Source organism: Coregonus clupeaformis, chromosome 33, assembly GCF_020615455.1.
Source record: "Coregonus clupeaformis isolate EN_2021a chromosome 33, ASM2061545v1, whole genome shotgun sequence".
NCBI lineage: Eukaryota > Metazoa > Chordata > Actinopteri > Salmoniformes > Salmonidae > Coregonus > Coregonus clupeaformis.
Genome location: NC_059224.1, coordinates 22,504,561 through 22,524,703, shown reverse-complemented (window position 1 = coordinate 22,524,703; position 20,143 = coordinate 22,504,561). Strand labels below are relative to the sequence as shown.

The 20,143-nt window shown below is 42.0% G+C and overlaps 1 protein-coding gene across 2 annotated transcripts in view; it reads left to right on the top strand.

Annotated features, from left to right (window-relative positions):
• Positions 1-19,416, top strand: part of si:ch211-225h24.2 (uncharacterized protein LOC564539 homolog) — a 32,743-nt gene extending 13,327 nt beyond the window's left edge. Inside the window, exons 3-4 of one of the 2 annotated variants that reach the window (XM_041860377.2) lie at positions 15,773-15,888; positions 17,175-19,416. In XM_041860377.2, coding sequence (XP_041716311.1) covers positions 15,773-15,888; positions 17,175-17,604 — 546 coding nt within the window. In that variant the 3' untranslated portion in view covers positions 17,605-19,416. Of the gene's footprint in view, positions 1-15,158; positions 15,889-17,174 lie in introns of both variants that reach the window. The other variant, XM_041860378.2, reaches the window with a different exon arrangement.
• Positions 19,417-20,143: the final 727 nt, after the last annotated feature.

Sequence of the window (20,143 nt, the reverse complement as noted above, 5' to 3'; positions counted from 1 at the left end):
CTCGTGACCGCCGGTGTGGCGGTAATACGGTCACCGTAACAGCCCTAGTTGTAGCTTCACTGTCCAAAAAATCCTTAGGGGAGTGTACATACACATCATACCCTTACATCACCCCCCCTCACCCCTCCAACCACTGTGGACAAATTTTCTGACACTGCACTGTAGCTGTCTGATATCACTCTAGCTGTCTGATATCCGTCCACCTCAACCTTCAACCCTCATCATCCCTCAGCCCAGCCCTCAGTGTCTCTGCTCTGTTTCTCACCACAGATCACCTTCATATCTGTTTGTGGTGATGTTATTAGGTGTATGTGTGTGTGTGTGTGTGTGTGTGTGTGTGTGTTTGATGTGTTTTTGTGTCTTAGCTTTTGTTATCTGTTTGTTGTGGTACGATAAACAGGTGTCCCTTGTTGTTTCTGTCAACAAAGGTTTGTTGCTCTCCCCTACTGTGTGTGTGTGTGTGTGTGTGTGTGTGTGTGTGTGTGTGTGTGTGTGTGTGTGTGTGATCTCATGGGGTATTTCATAACCTGTTTTGATGAGATGCTGCTGGAATGTGTACATAAACCACCATATATCCTAACCATGTCGTGTTTGTGTGTAGATACCCCAGGGAGGTGTGCTAACTGTTACTGTAGCTGTTTAAATCAGTGGACAAGATGTGGTGGTATTTCATAACCTGTTTGTAAGTGAGGATTGGGGACGGCTGGGTTGGTACGAGAGGGAAGGAAGCCGAACATTCTTTAGAGGAGTCAGGATTTGGTGGGGAGTAATTGGTGTGAAACAAAGCAAGGCTCAAAATAGCAAGAGTTGCCCGCATAGAAAGCCATGATTAGAATCGCCAACAGCATGGGTCAGTTGTATGCTTACAGTAGTCTACTGAGACAGAGTTATAGACTACAGTATAATGCCTTCATTACTTTGTATGGTAAAAAACAACATATTAAATTTTAGAACTTGATGTATACCCATTTGATCGTGTAGACTGCAGTAATACCAAGGTATGGATTAAATACATTATTTCCAATAAGACGTCCATTGTTCTGTGTGGCGTGGAGGGGAAAGCTGCCATCTCACACACAGAGCTTAGTGAGGTGAGCGGCCTGCTTGCTTGGCTGCATGGAGATTACACTGGGCTGTTGCGGCTATGCTGGCTATGGTGTCCTGGAGGTGAAGGTTAAGGAAAACGCTGAGTAGTTTACTGTATACTATAGTACACACGCACACACAGCTGCATACTTGGCGTCACTGCTGGTCTCAGTGTTGCTGCATGGATTTGGACTGTAGTAAACCTGATCCACAGTTTACACCGGACAACACAGGGAGAGACTACACCAATAAATAACTGAACAGCCTTGGGGAGGGAGGGAGGGAGGGAGGGAGGGAGGGAGGGAGGGAGGGAGGGAGGGAGGGAGGGAGGGAGAGAGAGAGAGAGAGAGAGAGAGAGAGAGAGAGAGAGAGAGAGAGAGAGAGAGAGAGAGAGAGAGAGAGAGAGAGAGAGAGAGAGAGAGAGAGAGAGAGAGAGAGAGAGAGAGAGAGAGAGAGAGAGAGAGAGAGAGAGAGAGAGAGAGAGAGAGAGAGAGAGAGAGAGAGAGAGAGAGAGAGAGAGAGAGAGAGAGAGAGAGAGAGAGAGAGAGAGAGAGAGAGAGAGAGAGAGAGAGAGAGAGAGAGAGAGAGAGAGAGAGAGAGAGAGAGAGAGAGATTAATTGATTAGGATCCCCATTAGCCGACTCCAATGATGACAGCTAGTCTTACTGGGGTCCGAAACATTACGAAAAAGACAGTACAGACAAAAGACGTACATTTAAAAACATGAACATCTAGTGTGTGTGCATCTATCAGTTACACATACAGTGCATTCAGAAAGTATTCAGACATCTTCCTTTTTCCATATTTTGTTACATTACAGCCTTATTCTAAAATGGATTTAAAAAACAAAAGAATCCTCATCAATCTACTCACAATACCCTATAATGACAAAGTGAAACAGGTTTTTAGAAATGTTTGCAAATTTATAAAAAAAAAGAAAAAAAAGAAAAACCTTATTTACATAAGTATTCAGACCCTTTGCTATGAGACTCGGAATTGAGCTCAGGTGCATCCTGTTTTCCATTGATCATCCTTGAGATGTTTCTACAACTTGATTGGAGTCCATCTGTGGTAAATTCAATTGATTGGACATGATTTAGAAAGGCACACACCTGTCTATATAAGGTCCCACAGTTGACAGTGCATGTCAGAGCAAAACCCAAGCCATGAGGTCGAAGGAATTGTCCGTAGAGCTCCGATACAGGATTGTGTCGAGGCACAGATCTGGGGAAGGCTACCAAAAAATGCTTGCAGCATTGAAGGTCCCCAAGAACACAGTGGCCTCCATCATTCTTAAATGGAAGAAGTTTGGAACCACCAAGACTCTTCCTAGAACTGTCCGCCTGGCCAAACTGAGCAATCGGGGGAGAAGGGCCTTGGTCAGGGAGGTGACCAAGAATCTGTTAGTAACTCTGACAGAGCTCCAGAGTTCCTCTGTGGAGATGGGAAAACCTTCCAGAAGGACAACCATCTCTGCAGCACTCCACCAATCAGTTTGCCAAAAGGCACATAAAGACTCTCAGACTATGAGAAACAAGAATCTCTGGTCTGATGAAACCAAGATTGAACTCTTTGGCCTGAATGCCAAGCTTCACGTCTGGAGGAAACCTGGCACCATCCCTACTGTGAAGCATGGTGATGGCAGTATCATGCTGTGGGATGTGTTTTAGCAGCAGGGACTGGGAGACTAGTCAGGATGAACGGAGCAAAGTACAGAGAGATCCTTGATGAAAACCTGCTCCAGTGCGCTCAGCACCTCAGACTGGGGCGGGTTCACCTTCCAACAGGACAACAACCCTAAGGACACAGCCAAGACAACACAGGAGTGGCTTCGGGACTAGTATCTGAATGTCCTTGAGTGGCCTAGCCAGAGACCGGACTTGAACCCGATCAAACATCTCTAGAGAGACCTGAAAATAGCTGTGCAGTGACGCTCTCCATCCAACCTGAGGATCTGCAGAGAAAAATGGGAGAAACTCCTCAAATACAGGTGTGTCAAGCTTGTATAGTCATATCCAAGAAGACTTGAGGCTGTAATAGCTGCCAAAGGTGCTTCAACAAAGTACTGAGTAAAGGGTCTAAATGTGATATTTCACATATTTATAAATTTGCAAAAAATTCGAGAAACTTGTTTTTTCTTCATCATTATGGGGTATTGTGTGTAGATTGATGAGGGACATTTTAAAACAATCCATTTTAGAATAAGGCTGTAATGTAACAAAATGTGGAAAAAGTCAAGGGGTCTGAATACTTTCCGAATGCACTGTACATGTCAGTACATACACACAACAAGTAGGTCACATGTGGGAGGGGCGTTTTGCCATGAGGTGTTGCTTTATTTGTTTTTTTAAAACATGTTTGCTGTTCAATTACGCTATGTAAGATGGAAGGGAGTTCCATGCACCCATGGCTCTGTATAATACTGTATGTTTCCTTGAATTTGTTCTGGACCTGGGGACTGTGAAAAGACCCCTGGTGACATGTCTGGTGGAGTAAGTGTGTGTCAGTGCTGTGTGTAAGTTGACAATACAAACAATTTGGAATTTCTAACACAATGTTTCTTATAAAAACAAGAAGTGACGCAGTCAGTCTTTCTTCAACTCTTAGCCAAGAGAGACTGGCATGCAGAGGATTAATATTAGCCCTCTTATTACAATGAAGAGCAGGACGTGCCGCTCTGTTCTGGGCCAGCTGCATCTTAACTAGGTCTTTCTTTGCAGCACTTGACCATATGACTGGACAATAATCAAGATAAGATAAAACTAGAGCCTGCAGGACTTGCTTTGTGGAGTGTGGTGTCAAAAAAGCATCTCTTTATTACGGCCAGACCTCTCCCCATCTTTACAACCATTGAATCTATATGTTTTGACCATGACAGTTTACAATCTAAGGTAGTCTCCTCAACTTGTTCAAAAACAACACCATTCAGCTGAGGTCTAGAACTTAGGGAATGATTTGCACCAAATACAATGATCTTAGTTTTAGAGATGTTCAGGACCAGTTTATTACTGGCCACCCAGTGACGACCAGTCATTCAGGGCAGGTGGGGCAGAGCACCACCTGTTTTGAGCCTCACCTGTTTTTTTGGCTTGCCTGTTTTGCATGTTATTTTGGCATTAATATGTGTCACATATCAGTTTGCAAACAATGTAAAAAACAAAACAAACAAAAAAGTACTTGAGTTTCTAAAATTCAGGGGTTTCAGCCTAGTTCAGTGCTTTCTGTGGTGGTGGGGCAGCCAGCGGAAAATACGGCCCATAGGTGTTGGTAATATTCTCTAGTTGCGCCGTGATTGGCTCAGTGTTCTGTCACTCATGGGGAAACTACATCACCACCAAGTCTAAGTGTAGAGCTTGAAAATTCAAGCCCCTTGGGTGCTGCTATAGAGTTACATTAGAAGTGCCCATCAAAGAAGGCTTAAGGTTATTGGCCACAGATAAAATGACGTCAAATCACGTCATATCTACAGTAGCATTGATTGGACTGATCATGTCAACATCATACTTTCAAAATCTTAGCTAGCAGTCATCATCATGAATCAAGCCGACAATCTACTGGCAAATCCTTTTTAATCCTTGTCATATGAAGAGAAATAATGAAGAGAAATTATAGATAAATCGTATCGGTGCTCACCGGCCATTGGACATAAACATTACAAAACAAGTTGGAAATTGCAAATTCAACAATGAGTGGTTTGGAAGGAATCAGTGGCTAACTGCAAGCATTGCAAAGCAATCACTAGCCTGCTATTCAGTGGAGTGGCTGTGTATTCTAAGTCTGGGATTAAGGGTCTCTTTTCCAAGCTTAAAATGATAAACATTTTACATTGGGCGTGCTGTCAATGAAGCATGATTTGTACCGCGCTAAAACAACTGTTAACTCAGTGAGTTCAAGACAACTGGGAACTCGGGAAAAACGAGCTCCAACTGGGAAAATACGTTTTGAACGGTCATCCAACTCGGAATTGTAAATCTGGAACTCGGGCCTCTTTCTAGAGCTAAGACCTGAAGATCACTAACATCGTCATGAATCGACCTTGTTTTTTTCCGAGTTCCCAGTTGTCTTGAAAGCACCATAAATCCAGAGAATGCCAGACTTTGATGACAAAGTTTGATGACAAAATTTGCCCACGAAGGGACCGCCGCGCCACCTTCCTGTTCAAGTGAGCACAGCACAACAAGGTGAGTCCAAAAATGTATTGTATTAATAATTTGGTCTATTTTCCCCTCTTAATTTCACCTACTGTTCTGACTTGGTGGTGCACATGTAACCTATAACCTGTTTTAGAGAAATGTAATCATCGAATATTGTAAGAGCTTTCATTGTCTGCTTATATGCCCCATTTATTTATCCTACAGTTCTGACTTGGTGTACAGGGAGAACACTGTAGGAACGGCCCATGTTCTGAATTCTGTCGCTTTACATTTCAAAAGTGCTGAACAATAGTTATATTGACTACGTCCGTCCTAGCTCGCTCATTAATGACTTAAACAAAATTACAGATGACCTCTTATGTGCTTGTCGTCCCCTTATGCCATAGTTTGTACATCTTAATTGTCAGTAGAAACCACATTTGTTTAAGCAAGTCAGCCATATCAACTATGTTTTTTTTAAAGGCAGTAAATAAGGCTGAATTAACTGTTTCGCTGCCAGACGAGGCTCCGCTGATAGCCAGGTATAGCAGGGGTAAGGTGTTGGGACTGCTGTTGGGACTCTGCTATTGGGACAGCTTTAAGATTACATATATTAATATGTGTCACGATCGTTATGAGAAGCGGACCAAGGCGCAGCGTGATAGGCGTACATACTTTATTAAGTGTACACAACACGAACAAAAACAACAAAACGATACGTGAAGTCCTAGGTAATACAACAAACCATACGGAACAAGATCCCACAATAAACTGGTGAAAACAGGCTGCCTAAGTATGGTCCCCAATCAGAGACAACGAGCTACAGCTGTCTCTGATTGGGAACCACCCTGGCCAACATAGAAATAAACGATCTAGAACAAAACCCATAGAAAACTAAACATAACAAGTCCACACCCTGGCTCAACATTTAAGAGTCCCCAGAGCCAGGGCGTGACAATATGGGCTGTTTTCAGCCTTTTCCTGGGTAGCATATCAGAAATAGACATAAAATAAGAGGCAAGGAGGGAAAGAGAGAGGAAGACAGTAACTGAGAGTTAGGGAAAGTAAGATAGAGGGGGTGGTAGAATAAGAGAAAGAATTCTGTTAATAGTTCTAAACCTTCAGGACAGTATAAATCAAGGACAGCAATTGACATCCCAGCTAGCACATTTGGTTCCTTGGAAGTTGTTGGAACGTATGTTTTTGGTTTCCCATTGGTTCTGGGAATGATGCCATATGTTTCCTGACCGGTAAAACTGAAAGTATTTAAAACTTTCCGACAACGGATGTGAAAATGTTGCCTTTTCTGGGAACGTTTATTTTTAGGTTGCAGGGAGGTTCTGAGAACATTTTACTCTCGTTCTATTAAAGTTTTCATGGAGGTTTTATTAACTCACTGAGAAAGGAAATTATAGGTAATTTTGAGGTTTTTGAATAACTTCCTTAAAACTTTCACAGAATTTTTCAATAAGACTTTTTATTTTTAAGTTGTAATTATTACCCCCTTTTTCTCCCCAATTTCGTGATTACAATCTTGTCTCATCGCTGCAACTCCCCAACAGGCTCGGGAGAGGCGAAGGTCGAGTCATGCATCCTCCGAAACATGACCCGCCAAACCGCGCTTCTTAACACCCGTTCGCTTAACCGGGAAGACAGCTGCACCAATGTGTTGGAGGAAACACCTCCCAACTGACGACCGAAGTCAGTCTGCAGGCGCCTGGCCCGCCACAAGGAGTTGCCACAGTGCTAAGTATAGCCCTCCCGGCCAAACCCTCCCCTAACCCAGACGACACTGGGCCAATTGTGCGCCGCCCTATGGGACTCCTGGTCACAGGCTGTAGTGACGCCACAACACTGTGATGCAGTGCTTTAGACCGTTGCGCCACTCAGGAGGCCCTTCAATAAGACTTTTAATAACACTGCTAGCTTATTTTAGGTGAACTTTTTTGAAGTACAGATAGGACACATGGAAATTCATTTCCTTAGGCAGTAATCATGACATTTCTTTTTTATTGTGACATGGCATCAGTGAGATTCAAACCTATAATATTATGTTCTCTATCCATGGAATTTGTCCACTCCGCACCAGGATGGAGCTAGCATGCCATGTTTCTTTATGCATACAAAGCTGTTAATTTTAGTCTATTCAAACAGACCCAATTTCAAAGGAAACAAGCACTCATTAGGATCAGGTGTGGCCAATTAGTGGGCGCAGCAACACACCTGAACACACTTAAAGGAGAATGGAAACACTTCATGAAGTAAAGTTGAGCAAAGAGATGTATTCAATCCACTAATACTAAACATGTACAGTCGTGGTCAAAGGTTTTGAGAATGACACAAATATAAATTTTCACAAAGTCTGCTGCCTCAGTTTTTATGATGGCAATTTGCATATACTCCAGAATGTTATGAAGAGTGATCAGATGAATTGCAATTAATTGCAAAGTCCCTCTTTGCCATGAAAATGAACTTAATCCCCAAAAAACATTTCCACTGCATTTCAGCCCTGCCATAAAAGGACCAGCTGACATCATGTCAGTGATTCTCTCGTTAACACAGGTGAGAGTGTTGACGAGGACAAGGCTGGAGATCACTCTGTCATGCTGATTGAGTTAAAATAACAGACTGGAAGCTTTAAAAGGAGGGTGTTGCTTGAAATCATTGTTCTTCCTCTGTTAACCATGGTTACCTGCAAGGAAACACGTGCCATCATCATTGCTTTGCACAAAAAGGGCTTCACAGGCAAGGATATTGCTGCTAGTAAGATTGCACCTAAATCAACCATTTATCTGATCATCAAGAACTTCAAGGAGAGAGGTTCAATTGTTGTGAAGAAGGCTTCAGGACGCCCAAGAAAGTCCAGCAAGTGCCAGGACCGTCTCCTAAAGTTGATTCAGCTGCGGGATCGGGGCACACCAGTGCAGAGCTTGCTCAAGAATGGCAGCAGGCAGGTGTGAGTGCATCTGCACGCACAGTGAGGCGAAGACTTTTGGAGGATAGCCTGGTGTCAAGAAGGGCAGTGAGGAAGCCACTTCTCTCCAGGAAAAACATCAGGGACAGACTGATATTCTGCAAAAGGTACAAGGATTGGACTGCTGAGGACTGGGGTAAAGTCATTTTCTCTGATGAATCCCCTTTCCGATTGTTTGGGGCATCGGGAAAAAAGCTTGTCCGGAGAAGACAAGGTGAGCGCTACCATCAGTCCTGTGTCATGCCAACAGTAAAGCATCCTGAGACCATTCATGTGTGGGGTTGCTTCTCAGCCAAGGGAGTAGGCTCATTCATAATTTTCCCTAAGAACACAGCCATGAATAAAGAATGGTACCAACACATCCTCCGAGAGCAACTTCTCCCAACCATCCAAGAACAGTTTGGTGACGAACGCCTTTTCCAGCATGATGGAGCACCTTGCCATAAGGCAAAAGTGATAACTAAGTGGCTCGGGGAACAAAACATCGCATTTTGGGTTCATGGCCAGGAAACTTCCCAAACCTTAATCCCATTGAGAACTTGTGGTCAATCCTCAAGAGGCAGGTGGACAAACAAAAACCCACAAATTCTGACAAACTCCAACCATTGATTATGCAAGAATGGGCTGTCATCAGCCAGGATGTGGCCCAGAAGTTAATTGACAGCATGCCAGGGCGGATTGCAGAGGTCTTGAAAAAGAAGGGTCAACACTGCAAATATTGACTCTTTGCATAAACTTCATGTAATTGTCAATAAAAGCCTTTGACACTTATGGAATGCTTGTAATTATACTTCAGTATACCATAGTAACATCTGACAAAAATATCAAAAAACACTAAAGCAGAAAACTTTGTGAAGACCAATACTTGTGTCATTCTCAAAACTTTTGACCATGACTGTACTTGTAACTATGAAACATCTCTATTTTTAGTATTTTGATCTTGAACAACATTCATTAGAGGTATGAGTAGTGCCATCTTGAATTGCCGTAGTAACGACTGACGACCATGCTTCATTGGTAGGAGAGCAAATTGTGAGTTTTGACATGGTGACTGAAAGTGAATGCTATCACCAGGAGGCGCCTCGCCTCTACTGAACCTGAAAGGTTTCTCACAACTTTGACAGCTGTGTCAGGACAACAATATTAAGGTAAGAAACGGTATACAATCGTTTTTATGTTGGTAATTATAGTGTGTACATTTTAGAGTATTTTTTTTCAGATTGATAAAATGAGTCTGTGAAATGACATTTTTGATAACAATCCAAGTAAACAATCAACCAAAACAAGACAAGGTAGCTAGCTAGCCTAGCTGCTTGATTTAGCTCTTGTTTTGTCTTTTTTATGTAAATGTTTTCATTGATAACCGTATAAAATAAAATGCTCATATTGACAATTTGAAGAGCATTTGTCATTAGGTATGAGCTAGACCTAGCTAAAATGAACTGGCTAACATTAGTGATTAGATATGAAGGTAGCTAGCTAGCCAGCCAGGCAGAAGAGAGGGCTGCTGTAGGATTGCTATTAAGCTACAGTAATCATTAGCTAGCTAACTAAATACAGTTGAAGTCGGAAGTTTATATACACCTTAGCCAAATACATTTAAACTCAGTTTTTCACAATTCCTGACATTTAATCCTAGTAAAAATTCCCTGTCCTAGGTCAGTTAGGATCACCACTTTATTTTAAGAATGTGAAATGTCAGAATAATAGTAGAGAGAATGATTTATTTATTTCAGCTTTTATTTCTTTCATCACATTCCCAGTGGGTCAGAAGTTTACATACACTCAATTAGTATTTGGGAGCATTGCCTTTAAATTGTTTAACTTGGGTCAAACGTTTCGGGTAGCCTTCCACAAGCTTCCCACAATAAATTGGGTGAATTTTGGCCCATTCCTCCTGACATAGCTGGTGTAACTGAGTCAGGTTTGTAGGCCTCCTTGCTCGCACACTCTTTTTCAGTTCTGCCCACAATTTTTCTATACGATTGAGGACAGGGCTTTGTGATGGCCACTCCAATATCTTGTCCTTAAGCCATTTTGCCACAACTTTGGAAGTATACTTGGGGTCATTGTCCATTTTGAAGACCCATTTGCGACCAAGCTTTAACTTCCTGACTGATGTCTTGAGATGTTGCTTCAATATATCCACATAATTTTCCTTCCTCATTATGCCATCTATTTTGTGAAGTGCACCAGTCCCTCCTGCAGCAAAGTACCCCCACAGCATGATGCTGCCACCCGCGCTTCACGGTTGGGATGGTCTTCTTCGGCTTGCAAGCAACCCCCTTTTTCCTCCAAACATAACGATGGTCATTATGGCCAAACAGTTCTATTTTTGTTTCATCAGACCAGAGGACATTTCTCCAAAAAGTATGATCTTTGTCCCCATGTGCAGTTGCAAACCGTAGTCTGGCTTTTTTTATGGCGGTTTTGGAGCAGTGGCTTCTTCATTGCTGAGCGGCCTTTCAGGTTATGTCGATATAGGACTCATTTTTACTGTGGATATAGATACTTTTGTACCTGTTTCCTCCAGCATCTTCACAAGGTCCTTTGCTGTTGTTCTGGGATTGATTTGCACTTTTCGCACCAAAGTATGTTCATCTCTAGGAGACAGAACGCGTCTCCATCCTGAGCGGTATGACGGCTGCATGGTCCCATGGTGTTTATACTTGCGTACTATTGTTTGTACAGATGAACGTGGTACCTTCAGACTTGTGGAGGACTACCATTTTTTTCTGAGGTCTTGGCTGATTTCTTTTGATTTTCCCATGATGTCAAGCAAAGAGGCACTGAGTTTGAAGGTAGGCCTTGAAATACATCCACAGGTACACCTCCAATTGACTCAAGTGATGTCAATTAGCCTATCAGAAGCTTCTAAAGCCATGACATCATTTTCTGGAATTTTCCAAGCTCTTTAAAGGCACAGTCAACTTAGTGTATTTAAACTTCTGACCCACTGGAATTGTGATACAGTGAATTATAAGTGAAATAATCTGTCTGTAAACAATTGTTGGTAAAATTACTTGTGTGAATGCACAAAGTAGATGTCCTAACGGACTTGCCTAAACTATAGTTTGTTAACGAGTTTTAATGACTCCAACCTAAGTGTATGTAAACTTCCGACTTCAACTCTACATGCAGCTTCTCTTCTGTAATTACTTGATGGTCATTTAGAATACTAAGTAAAGCCTTGTTCACCAAAATAATATCAGAAATCGATAGAATGATAAATGCATCATCAACATTCTAGTTGACATCGATAACATTTTGTCTTTCATTTCTGCTTCTCTCATGGAGCAAGGACGTTTAGGGACCAGGGAGATTTCTAAATGACATTACTTTGACCAGTTTTAAAGAAATTAAAAGCTGTGAAAACAATCCAACATGTTTCTGATAGTATTTCAGTTAATCTTGGATAGGTATTTTGTGGTTGAAAATGAAATACTGTTAGCTTTTATGTCGCTGAAAGAAATTGCACGCTTAGACCACACAACAGGTACCTAAGTGCGCATTCGCATTCTCTCAAGATGCTGAACGAAATAAATCACGTTTCTCCACTCCTGTTCCCGGAGTAAATTTGGTCTATAATTTTACTGCGAGGAACAATTAATTCTGCATGAGAATATTATAATAGACTATATGTGAGGCCTACAGTCAGTGTCCAGACTTCAGTTACTATTCCAAATATTAGGCTACTCCACTCTAAAATCATTCCGGCATCCATACAGTGCCATTTGATAAGTGCAAAGAGACATCACTTACAAAACACTAAAAAGTGTTATGAATGACATTTGGTGTTGTCATTCATTAGGCCTACACAAGTCTTGTAACCTGAATTGATGCATACACTGCTGGCGCGCGCGTCTATGCTGTAATGATAAATAGTGTAATAGCCTACAGTTTTCTTGTAATCTATGTTTTAATTAGTGTGACCGGTGTACCCCCACAATTTATTTTGCCGGCTTACTTTCACCCCTGCTATTTGGCCTATATATAAATTAGGTCTATGTATGTTTTTAAAATACTATTTCTCACTCTCGGACACTGATGGACTGTCAGCTCTCAGACCTTTGTGAGGAGGACGACACTATAGACATGTCACCTGTGCTCCACGGTGACAAGGATAGGCAGGGACTGGAGAGACTGGAACAACATGCTGCTGAGGCTGCAAACTGGGCTGACGGACAATCACACCCTCACAGGATACAGTGCATTCGGAAAGTATTCAGACCAATTTAATCCATTTTAGAATAAGGCTGTAATGTAACAAAATGTGGAAAATGTCATGGGGTCTGAATACTTTCCGAATGCACTGTATACATAGCTAGGTACTAGTAAAGGGAATCCTAGTATTCACCCAGTAGCTCAGATTGTCACTGGTCATTTCCCCTTTCTTGCATGCATTTAATACTCTCTGTGTATCCGGTTAAAGGCCTAGTGGAATGTAAATGTATGTAAGAAGAAATTGAAGTTGTCAAAGCCAATTATTGTTATTATATGCCTTATTCTTATAATATATTGTAATTCCAGTTCAATTTTGATGACAATATCCCTGAAGTGAATGTTATGGTTATGATAGCATGATGTAACTTGCACTTTGTTTTCAGGTTTGAATGAGACAATTTATTCCCCTAATCTTATTATTTCAATAAAGTTGTTTTATTAACATTATATTACTTGTGTAGTTCTTTCCTTATCAAATGTAAAACTAAATGCCATTTGTAATATGTTTTGGTGCATATGTGTTTAATATACTATCCAGAAAAGGTGTCTGATCACAGAACGTTCCATAGAATTCTAGAAGAATACCACCAGTCACTAAAACGTCTGTAACTCATTCACAGTAAAAGGTATTACTATTCTGATTTCTGATTATCAATCATTACAAAATAAGGAAGACTCAATATGCTCTGTTTTTCTCCATCTTGTTTGGAAAAAAGTGTATAAGATAGACATTTTCACAGTTGTTTTTTCTTAACCCCCTAAGGTCGATGTCCACGTCCCCACAGAAATCTAATTAGCATAATACACAAATCCCCATAAAAATCTGTCAGCATCCGCCTATGTCGCACTTCCACATCTGCGGTGAAAAGTGACATAGCTAGAGCAGTGTTTGTCAGACCACGAGACATCCCGAAAATCATTATTCTCACAAAATCCATGTAGTGAATCTGTTATTCAATGCGTTTGTATGGGCTAATAGTTGAAAGGCAAAAAAAAAAGTTTTTCATTAAATGTTTTAATATATTTGTTTGATACTTCAAGGGTTCTAAAAATTCAAAATCAAATAGCTAATGATCCTTGGTATGACATTCTTAAAACAATACCACAGGACAACCACGCTCTCACCAAGCTCTAAGAAACATATGGTTCTCAGAATGTTATGTGCTTGCTGGGATGTCTCAACCTCAACTAATCTTCATTCTCCTGTCCCAGCACTCCCCCCTGGTATGTGGATGAAAGAAGGAGAGGATGAGAAGAAGACTAATCATATCTGATATTTATTAACCCCCCCCCCTCCTTTATTAGGGGCTGTAGACTGTAAGGTATTTTAATGACACATTCATCAAACTGTGTGTAAATACAACCAATGGCATTCCCCATAAACTTAACAAATCACACAGTGTGTATAATAATAATATAATATGCCATTTAGCAGACGCTTTTATCCAAAGCGACTTACAGTCATGTGTGCATACATTTTTACGTATGGGTTTACTGTACATGTGCACGGTGGCGCTGTGTGTGTGTGTGTGTGTGTGTGTGTGTGTGTGTGTGTGTGAATGTGTGAAGTGAGCAGAGGATAAAGAGAGGAAGGGTGCAGCCAACTATGCAGTGGTAGAGGGCACGTGTCTGTGTGTGTGTGTATGACATTGCAGAGCGTGTGGATGTCTGTTGCCTACTTCACTGCAAAGAGGGAAAACAGGACCCTGTCTTTAGTAAATGGAGGTTTCTGGGTTCAACAATGTGAATCTGGGATTATAAGAGCTTTCATGGCCCTTTTGTGTTTCTGTTTATATTTTGGTTGGTTTAGTCTGCAGACTACTGTTTGTTTGTGTTGTCCTGTGTTCTCTGTCCTTTGTTCCAGAACAACAAGGACTGAACTGGGAAAAGTGTGTGTGTGTGTGTGTGTGTGTGTATGTATATTTTAGTTCCATAGAAACAGCCTCTTACCAGACTCATACACAGTGGCTTGTTGACGGGTAACCTCAAATGTTATGAGGGTACAGATCATTTGGAGTCCATTACGAGTATCCTGAATATTTATCAGAAATGCCAGGAATGTTCTAATGTGAAAGGAACAGGTCAGATGTGAGTTGGTTTAAACGATATGACCTTAATATTTGACATTGGGAATAAAGAGAGGGACAAGAACAAAAAGAGGGACAGTGAGCCAACTACTGCTAAAGGGCCGGGATCAGGATGGGTGTTCCCTGGGATCAGAATAGGCATTCCCTGCGCGGAGAGCAGACCTGCGTTCAAATACTATTTTAAGTATTTCAATTACTTTCACATTTCGATGTAAATATTTGGACAGTAGTTGAATATTGGAATGTATTTGGAAATGCATTTGGAAAGTATTGGCATGTATTTGAAAATACTCATACACAAATACAGTTCAAATACAAATATTTAAATGCTCCATGCGTTTGAACCCAGGTCTGTTTGGTCCTAGGGGTATTTATAATGTATTTGGAAACATTTGAAAATAGTTTCAAATAGCCTACATTTATAGGACATTATTTGAAAATACTTTCAAATACTTCAAATAGAAGTAGTTGAATTCGGCCACATTATTTGAAAAAAATAAGGCTGGAATTCTGATGTGACAGATGAGTCGGTGGGTTAGGTGGGAGTGGGAGGGTGTTCTACTGGAATGTCCTGACCAGCCAAGTGAATACTGACTGCTCTCTCTCTCTCTTTCTTTCTCCCTCTCTCTCTCCCCCCTCTCTCTCTCTCCTCAGTGCCAGGGCTGGAGCCGAGATGACTGTGCTATAACTGTTACCCCATTTTACACATAAATGACCAATACCTGTATTCAATTTCGATTTAATCCATTAATTTGAGTTCATCTCTTCACTTAAAAACACTGTTCTGGTGGTGGAAGCCAATAGTCGTAAAACACCATAGAACTGTTATGATTATCATTCTAGAGCTTATGAAAACCTACTTAGGATTTACAGTCGTGTTTACAGTAGAGCCCGACCGAAATTGGCCTTTTAGCGCTATATCGGTATCGTCCGATAACTCCGCCGATAAATGGAAAAAGGGGAATCTCATGCCTATCTGAACGTTTGCGGCCATTTTCATGACGTGTCATTATTGTCACAATGTATGAAATCAACATTTGAAGCGTAGTAATTTGGAAAATTGCTCTTTTGGATGGCAATTTATGAGAATTCAGTGGAAGAATGACACTTTATAATTTCCCTGATGTAAACGGTATATCGGCAGATATATCGGTATCAGTAGGTTTTGCCCCCAAAAAAGTGGAATCTGTATCGGACCCCAAATAAACATATCGGTCGGGCTCTAATTTAGCGGTGCTCTGATGTTTGTTTGTGTTTGGGTCTCCCAGGATGTGAAAGTGAAGAAAGTCAAGTCCAAGAAGGAGAAGAGGGATAAGAAGATGTTTTCTTCTCAGGATGACGAGCACTTCCTACTGACAGGGGTCACACTGGCCGATCGCAGAGGGTGAGATGGATCATATACTGTACTATCATCATGACATATAACATAAAGTGCAGGCAAGTTTGCGTATGCCATTCTTTTGCTCCCTCTGAAACCTACAGTACATGACATAGCCCCAATACAACTCTTATTTCCTGAATTAGCTACAAGGTGCAATAGGACTGGCCCCATAAAACATTTAGTTGGGCTCAGAGGGAGAGGGTGAGATAAGCACAGTGTGTCTTCCCTCCCTCAGTCAGATGAATGTCCTGTCTCCTTTGACCTCTCTGAGAAGGTGAGGCCTACAGTAAGCTCTGCTGGCGCTGCTGCTCTCCCAAAACCACCTAATCCTGGATAGAGCCTCCTGAACACAGACATGCAGACGGACTGATAGACATAGAGAGTCAGATAGAGAGACAGACAGTCTGACAGGGAACAGAGAGACATCCAAGGTAGAGTGGCAGACTGACACTAGAGGTAGGCACTAGGCAGTGTTCATGGGAGGATGGCACAGGGTTGAGTTCGAGCAATGCTATACAACAATGTTATACAACATGGGCCTTTCATGTTAAATGGGGCTATTTTCAATGACTCATGTAATGTTAGATACTAGACAGGGTTGCGTTCACTGGCTCACGTCAACATCCTGTCTCCCCAGGGTAGTGGAATGTATGGAGGGTAACTCATCATTCAGTGGCAGAAGTACAATACCTCTGGGATCCCTATACAATGCCCCTCTCAATGGGGAACGCACCACACTCCTACTTTAATGTCCTACCGACGCAGTAGGGGAAGTGAGGGGGAGGGGAATAAAATAAGTCTCTAAAGGAGTAGGTGTGGGGGCTTAGGATGCCCCGTTGTCATGCATACTCCTACTGGATAAGCAGAGGGGTAAATATACAATAGGGGTAAAAAACATATACTTTACCATCCCACACCCTCATGTCCTAGTATCCTGCATGTTCTACACTCTTAGAAAAAAGGGTTCCAAAAGGGTTCTTCGGCTGTCCCAATAGGAGAACCCTTTTTGGTTCCAGGTAGAACACTTTTGGCTTCCATGTAGAACCCTCTTTGTAAAGGGTTCTACCTGGAACCAAAAAGGGTTCTCCTATGGGGACAGCCAAAGAATCCTTTTAGGTTCTAGATAGCACCTTTTTTCTAATAGTGTATTTAGGATGTGGGTAGGGGAGTACCCATGCGTACATGTACACAACTACATTGGACATCAAGGAACAATGATTTTAGTATGTTCTTACTGCTTTTTGTACTCATAGTCCTCTTCATCCCCTCTCTGTCTGTCTTTGATCAAGGTCCCACAAGAAGAACAAGGAGGAAGGGAAGGAGAAGAATAAGCCAATCACAGAGAAGGGCCACTGCTTCTGGGACAGCGTCACCATGACGATGAGGCAGATCACGCCCACCAGGAAACTGGACAAGATGGAGGGCTGGGAGCCACCGCAGTTGGCCGACCCAACCGAGACACCCACCGACGAGGCAATGGAGGCTCAGAGTGGGACCAGGGACTCGCCTGTGTCCTTCCCCCAGGCTCTGGGGCTCCCGCTGGGTCTGCCCTCTTGGGCAGGTCTGGGTCTAGAGGAAGACTCGTCGCACTACGCCAACCTGTCAGAATCACGGGATTCCACGGCTGTCAGGTGGACGGCCCTCGCCAAAGGCAAGCTGGCCGGAATCAGGAGGCGGAGCCGAGGGAACGTGTCGGAGACATGGGAGGGGTTTAAATAAAAGCTGTACCCCTTACTTGCCAGCAATCCCTCCCCCTCACCTCTTTCCTCAAATCAAGAGGAGGGAAAAAGACATGCCTGTCTGTCTCTGTGCTGCTTAAAGAACTGATTTTGTATTCCTCCATTGACATTCTGAGTGCAGTCCTGACTTTTCCGTACAGCATAGATGAACACAGCCCATATATCCCTATGACTGCTCACTCCAACAACATAGCAGATGAACTTACAAAGCAGACAAGGTCACTAAAATCTATTATTGTTGACTTTGTGTTGAAATTGTGATGTTTTAATGTTGCAGAGACATTGAGCCTGGGAATACATTATGCTATGTTGATCTGTTTGAGTGGACTGGTTTGTCAGTGTAGAGAAAAGGGTCACCATCTTGAAAAGGATGTCATAGATAAGAGGTTGGAAAGTAAAAAAGCAAACACATGAAAGCCTTACACTACCTTAAACTGTGCTATCCACTGGTCTTTGAACATTTTATATTATCAAGCCAAGAGAATGATTTCCAAAAGAGATATTTTGTATTGTTACATAGGCATTCATGTTTTATGCAAGACAGTAGTTTGAGAACAAGACCAACTATACTACTCTAGGCCTTATTTAAAGAGAAGTTTTCAATGCTGTTTGCCCTCCCTGGCCCTGCAGTAAATATCTATTGGGAGAGGAATGTGTCAGAGGCCTTAGCGTCTAATAAGCATAGCTAAAAGGCTTAAAATGCTTTGTCCAATAACATGTAATAAGCCTTCCAGACTCTGAACAATAAGTGTGTGTGTGAGCGAATATAGGCTGCTGAATCTGGAGTATTGTTAATGAATGATATGATCCAAATGTTCTTGTTACAAACCCAGCAAATGGCAGACCACTGGAGTGTCATGAATACTGTACAGTCAAATCTGATGATAAGAAACATTTTCCATGCAATAAGAGGACTGAGCTCCATTTTCTGCATGCAGTCTGTGTGCTGTTTCCCTGTTTAGACAACAAGCCATGATGTGCCTTTCCCTACAGTATGTGTTGTGGCATGTTTCTCTGCTCACCATATTGGAATAGACTACTAGTACACCAAGCTCACCATGAAGATCAAATGATGTGATGGGCAATCCCAGCATGCATCACTGCTGCACCCCTCCCTGGTTTTGACTAAATGGTTTTCAGCTATGGACAGAATTGACTTTTTGTAGCAGGCTAGGATAACTTACACAGCAGGTTAGGATAATTAGGTTAAGGTTAGGTAAAGGGTTAGAGTTAGCTAAAATGCAAAAACTCTCCCGGCACGACTAGAACATACAACTTTTTTACCGTAGCTGTATACCATCTAGCCACAAACCCTCCCTTCTCATTCATGGCCATGGGAAACTTCATGGTTTCCAACAATTTTGCCAGCAGCAGCAGTGCTTTTGGGACTGGGACAGAAACGAATTCAACAGACATTGTTAACATGATATCTGCTGTTGTATGTGCCTGTGTGAATGTGTGTGTTGGTGCTTGAATAGGATAGCTGTGAGTTATTGAAGAATCATTTTATTTCATTTTCATAGCAAAAACAGTGATTTTTTTGTGTCTGATTGCAACTGTATATTTAATTCCAAACAGAATCAGTCTTTCCACTTGTAGGTGGTTAGACTTGGACAATCCTTTCATTTAAATCTGTGCCTTTTTTCTTTATTTTCAAATCTACTTAGTCCCTTCTTCCACAGCCAAGTTTGTGCACAGATACGGGTTCCTTGCCAACGATGGCCGTTAGAGCTTCTATATTTACTAAAAGGAAGGGTCACATTTGTTCACAAGAATAAAGACCTGCCCTGCCTGGATTGTCTGGCTCTGCTTATTTCAACAAGGTGTCGTTGTGTTCACTCCTAGGGAAATGCACGGTCAAATTTATTGTGCCGGACTTCAACAACAGTATAGTTTACAATGTGGAGGATCATCCAGGAACACTCTCCTTCATACAGCCTAGCCACTTTCTAGCCAACTAGCTTACATTGGCTGTTATAATTGTTTATTTATCCTGTTATGAATGCTCTATGCATGGCCTTAACCTCAGACGGATGGTTCATGTGAATGTTGCCGAACATACACTACCGTTCAAAAGTTTGGGGTCACTTAGAAATGTCCTTGTTTTGTTCTTGTTCTGAGAAATGAAGGCTATTCCATGCGAGAAATTGCCAAGAAACTGAAGATCTCGTACAACGCTGTGTACTACTCCCATCACAGAACAGCGCAAACTGGCTCTAACCAGAATAGAAAGAGGAGTGGGAGGCCCCGGTGCACAACTGAGCAAGAGGACAAATACATTAGTGTCTAGTTTGACAAACAGGCGCCTCACAGGTCCTCAACTGGCAGCTTCATTAAATAGCCCCGCAAAACACCAGTCTCAACGTCAACAGTGAAGAGGCGACTCCGGGATGCTGACCTTCTAGGCAGAGTTGCAAAGAAAAGGTCCAGTGTTCTTTTGCCCATCTTAATCTTTTATTTTTATTGGCCAGTCTGGGATAGGGCTTTTTCTTTGCAACTCTGCCTAGAATGTCAGCATC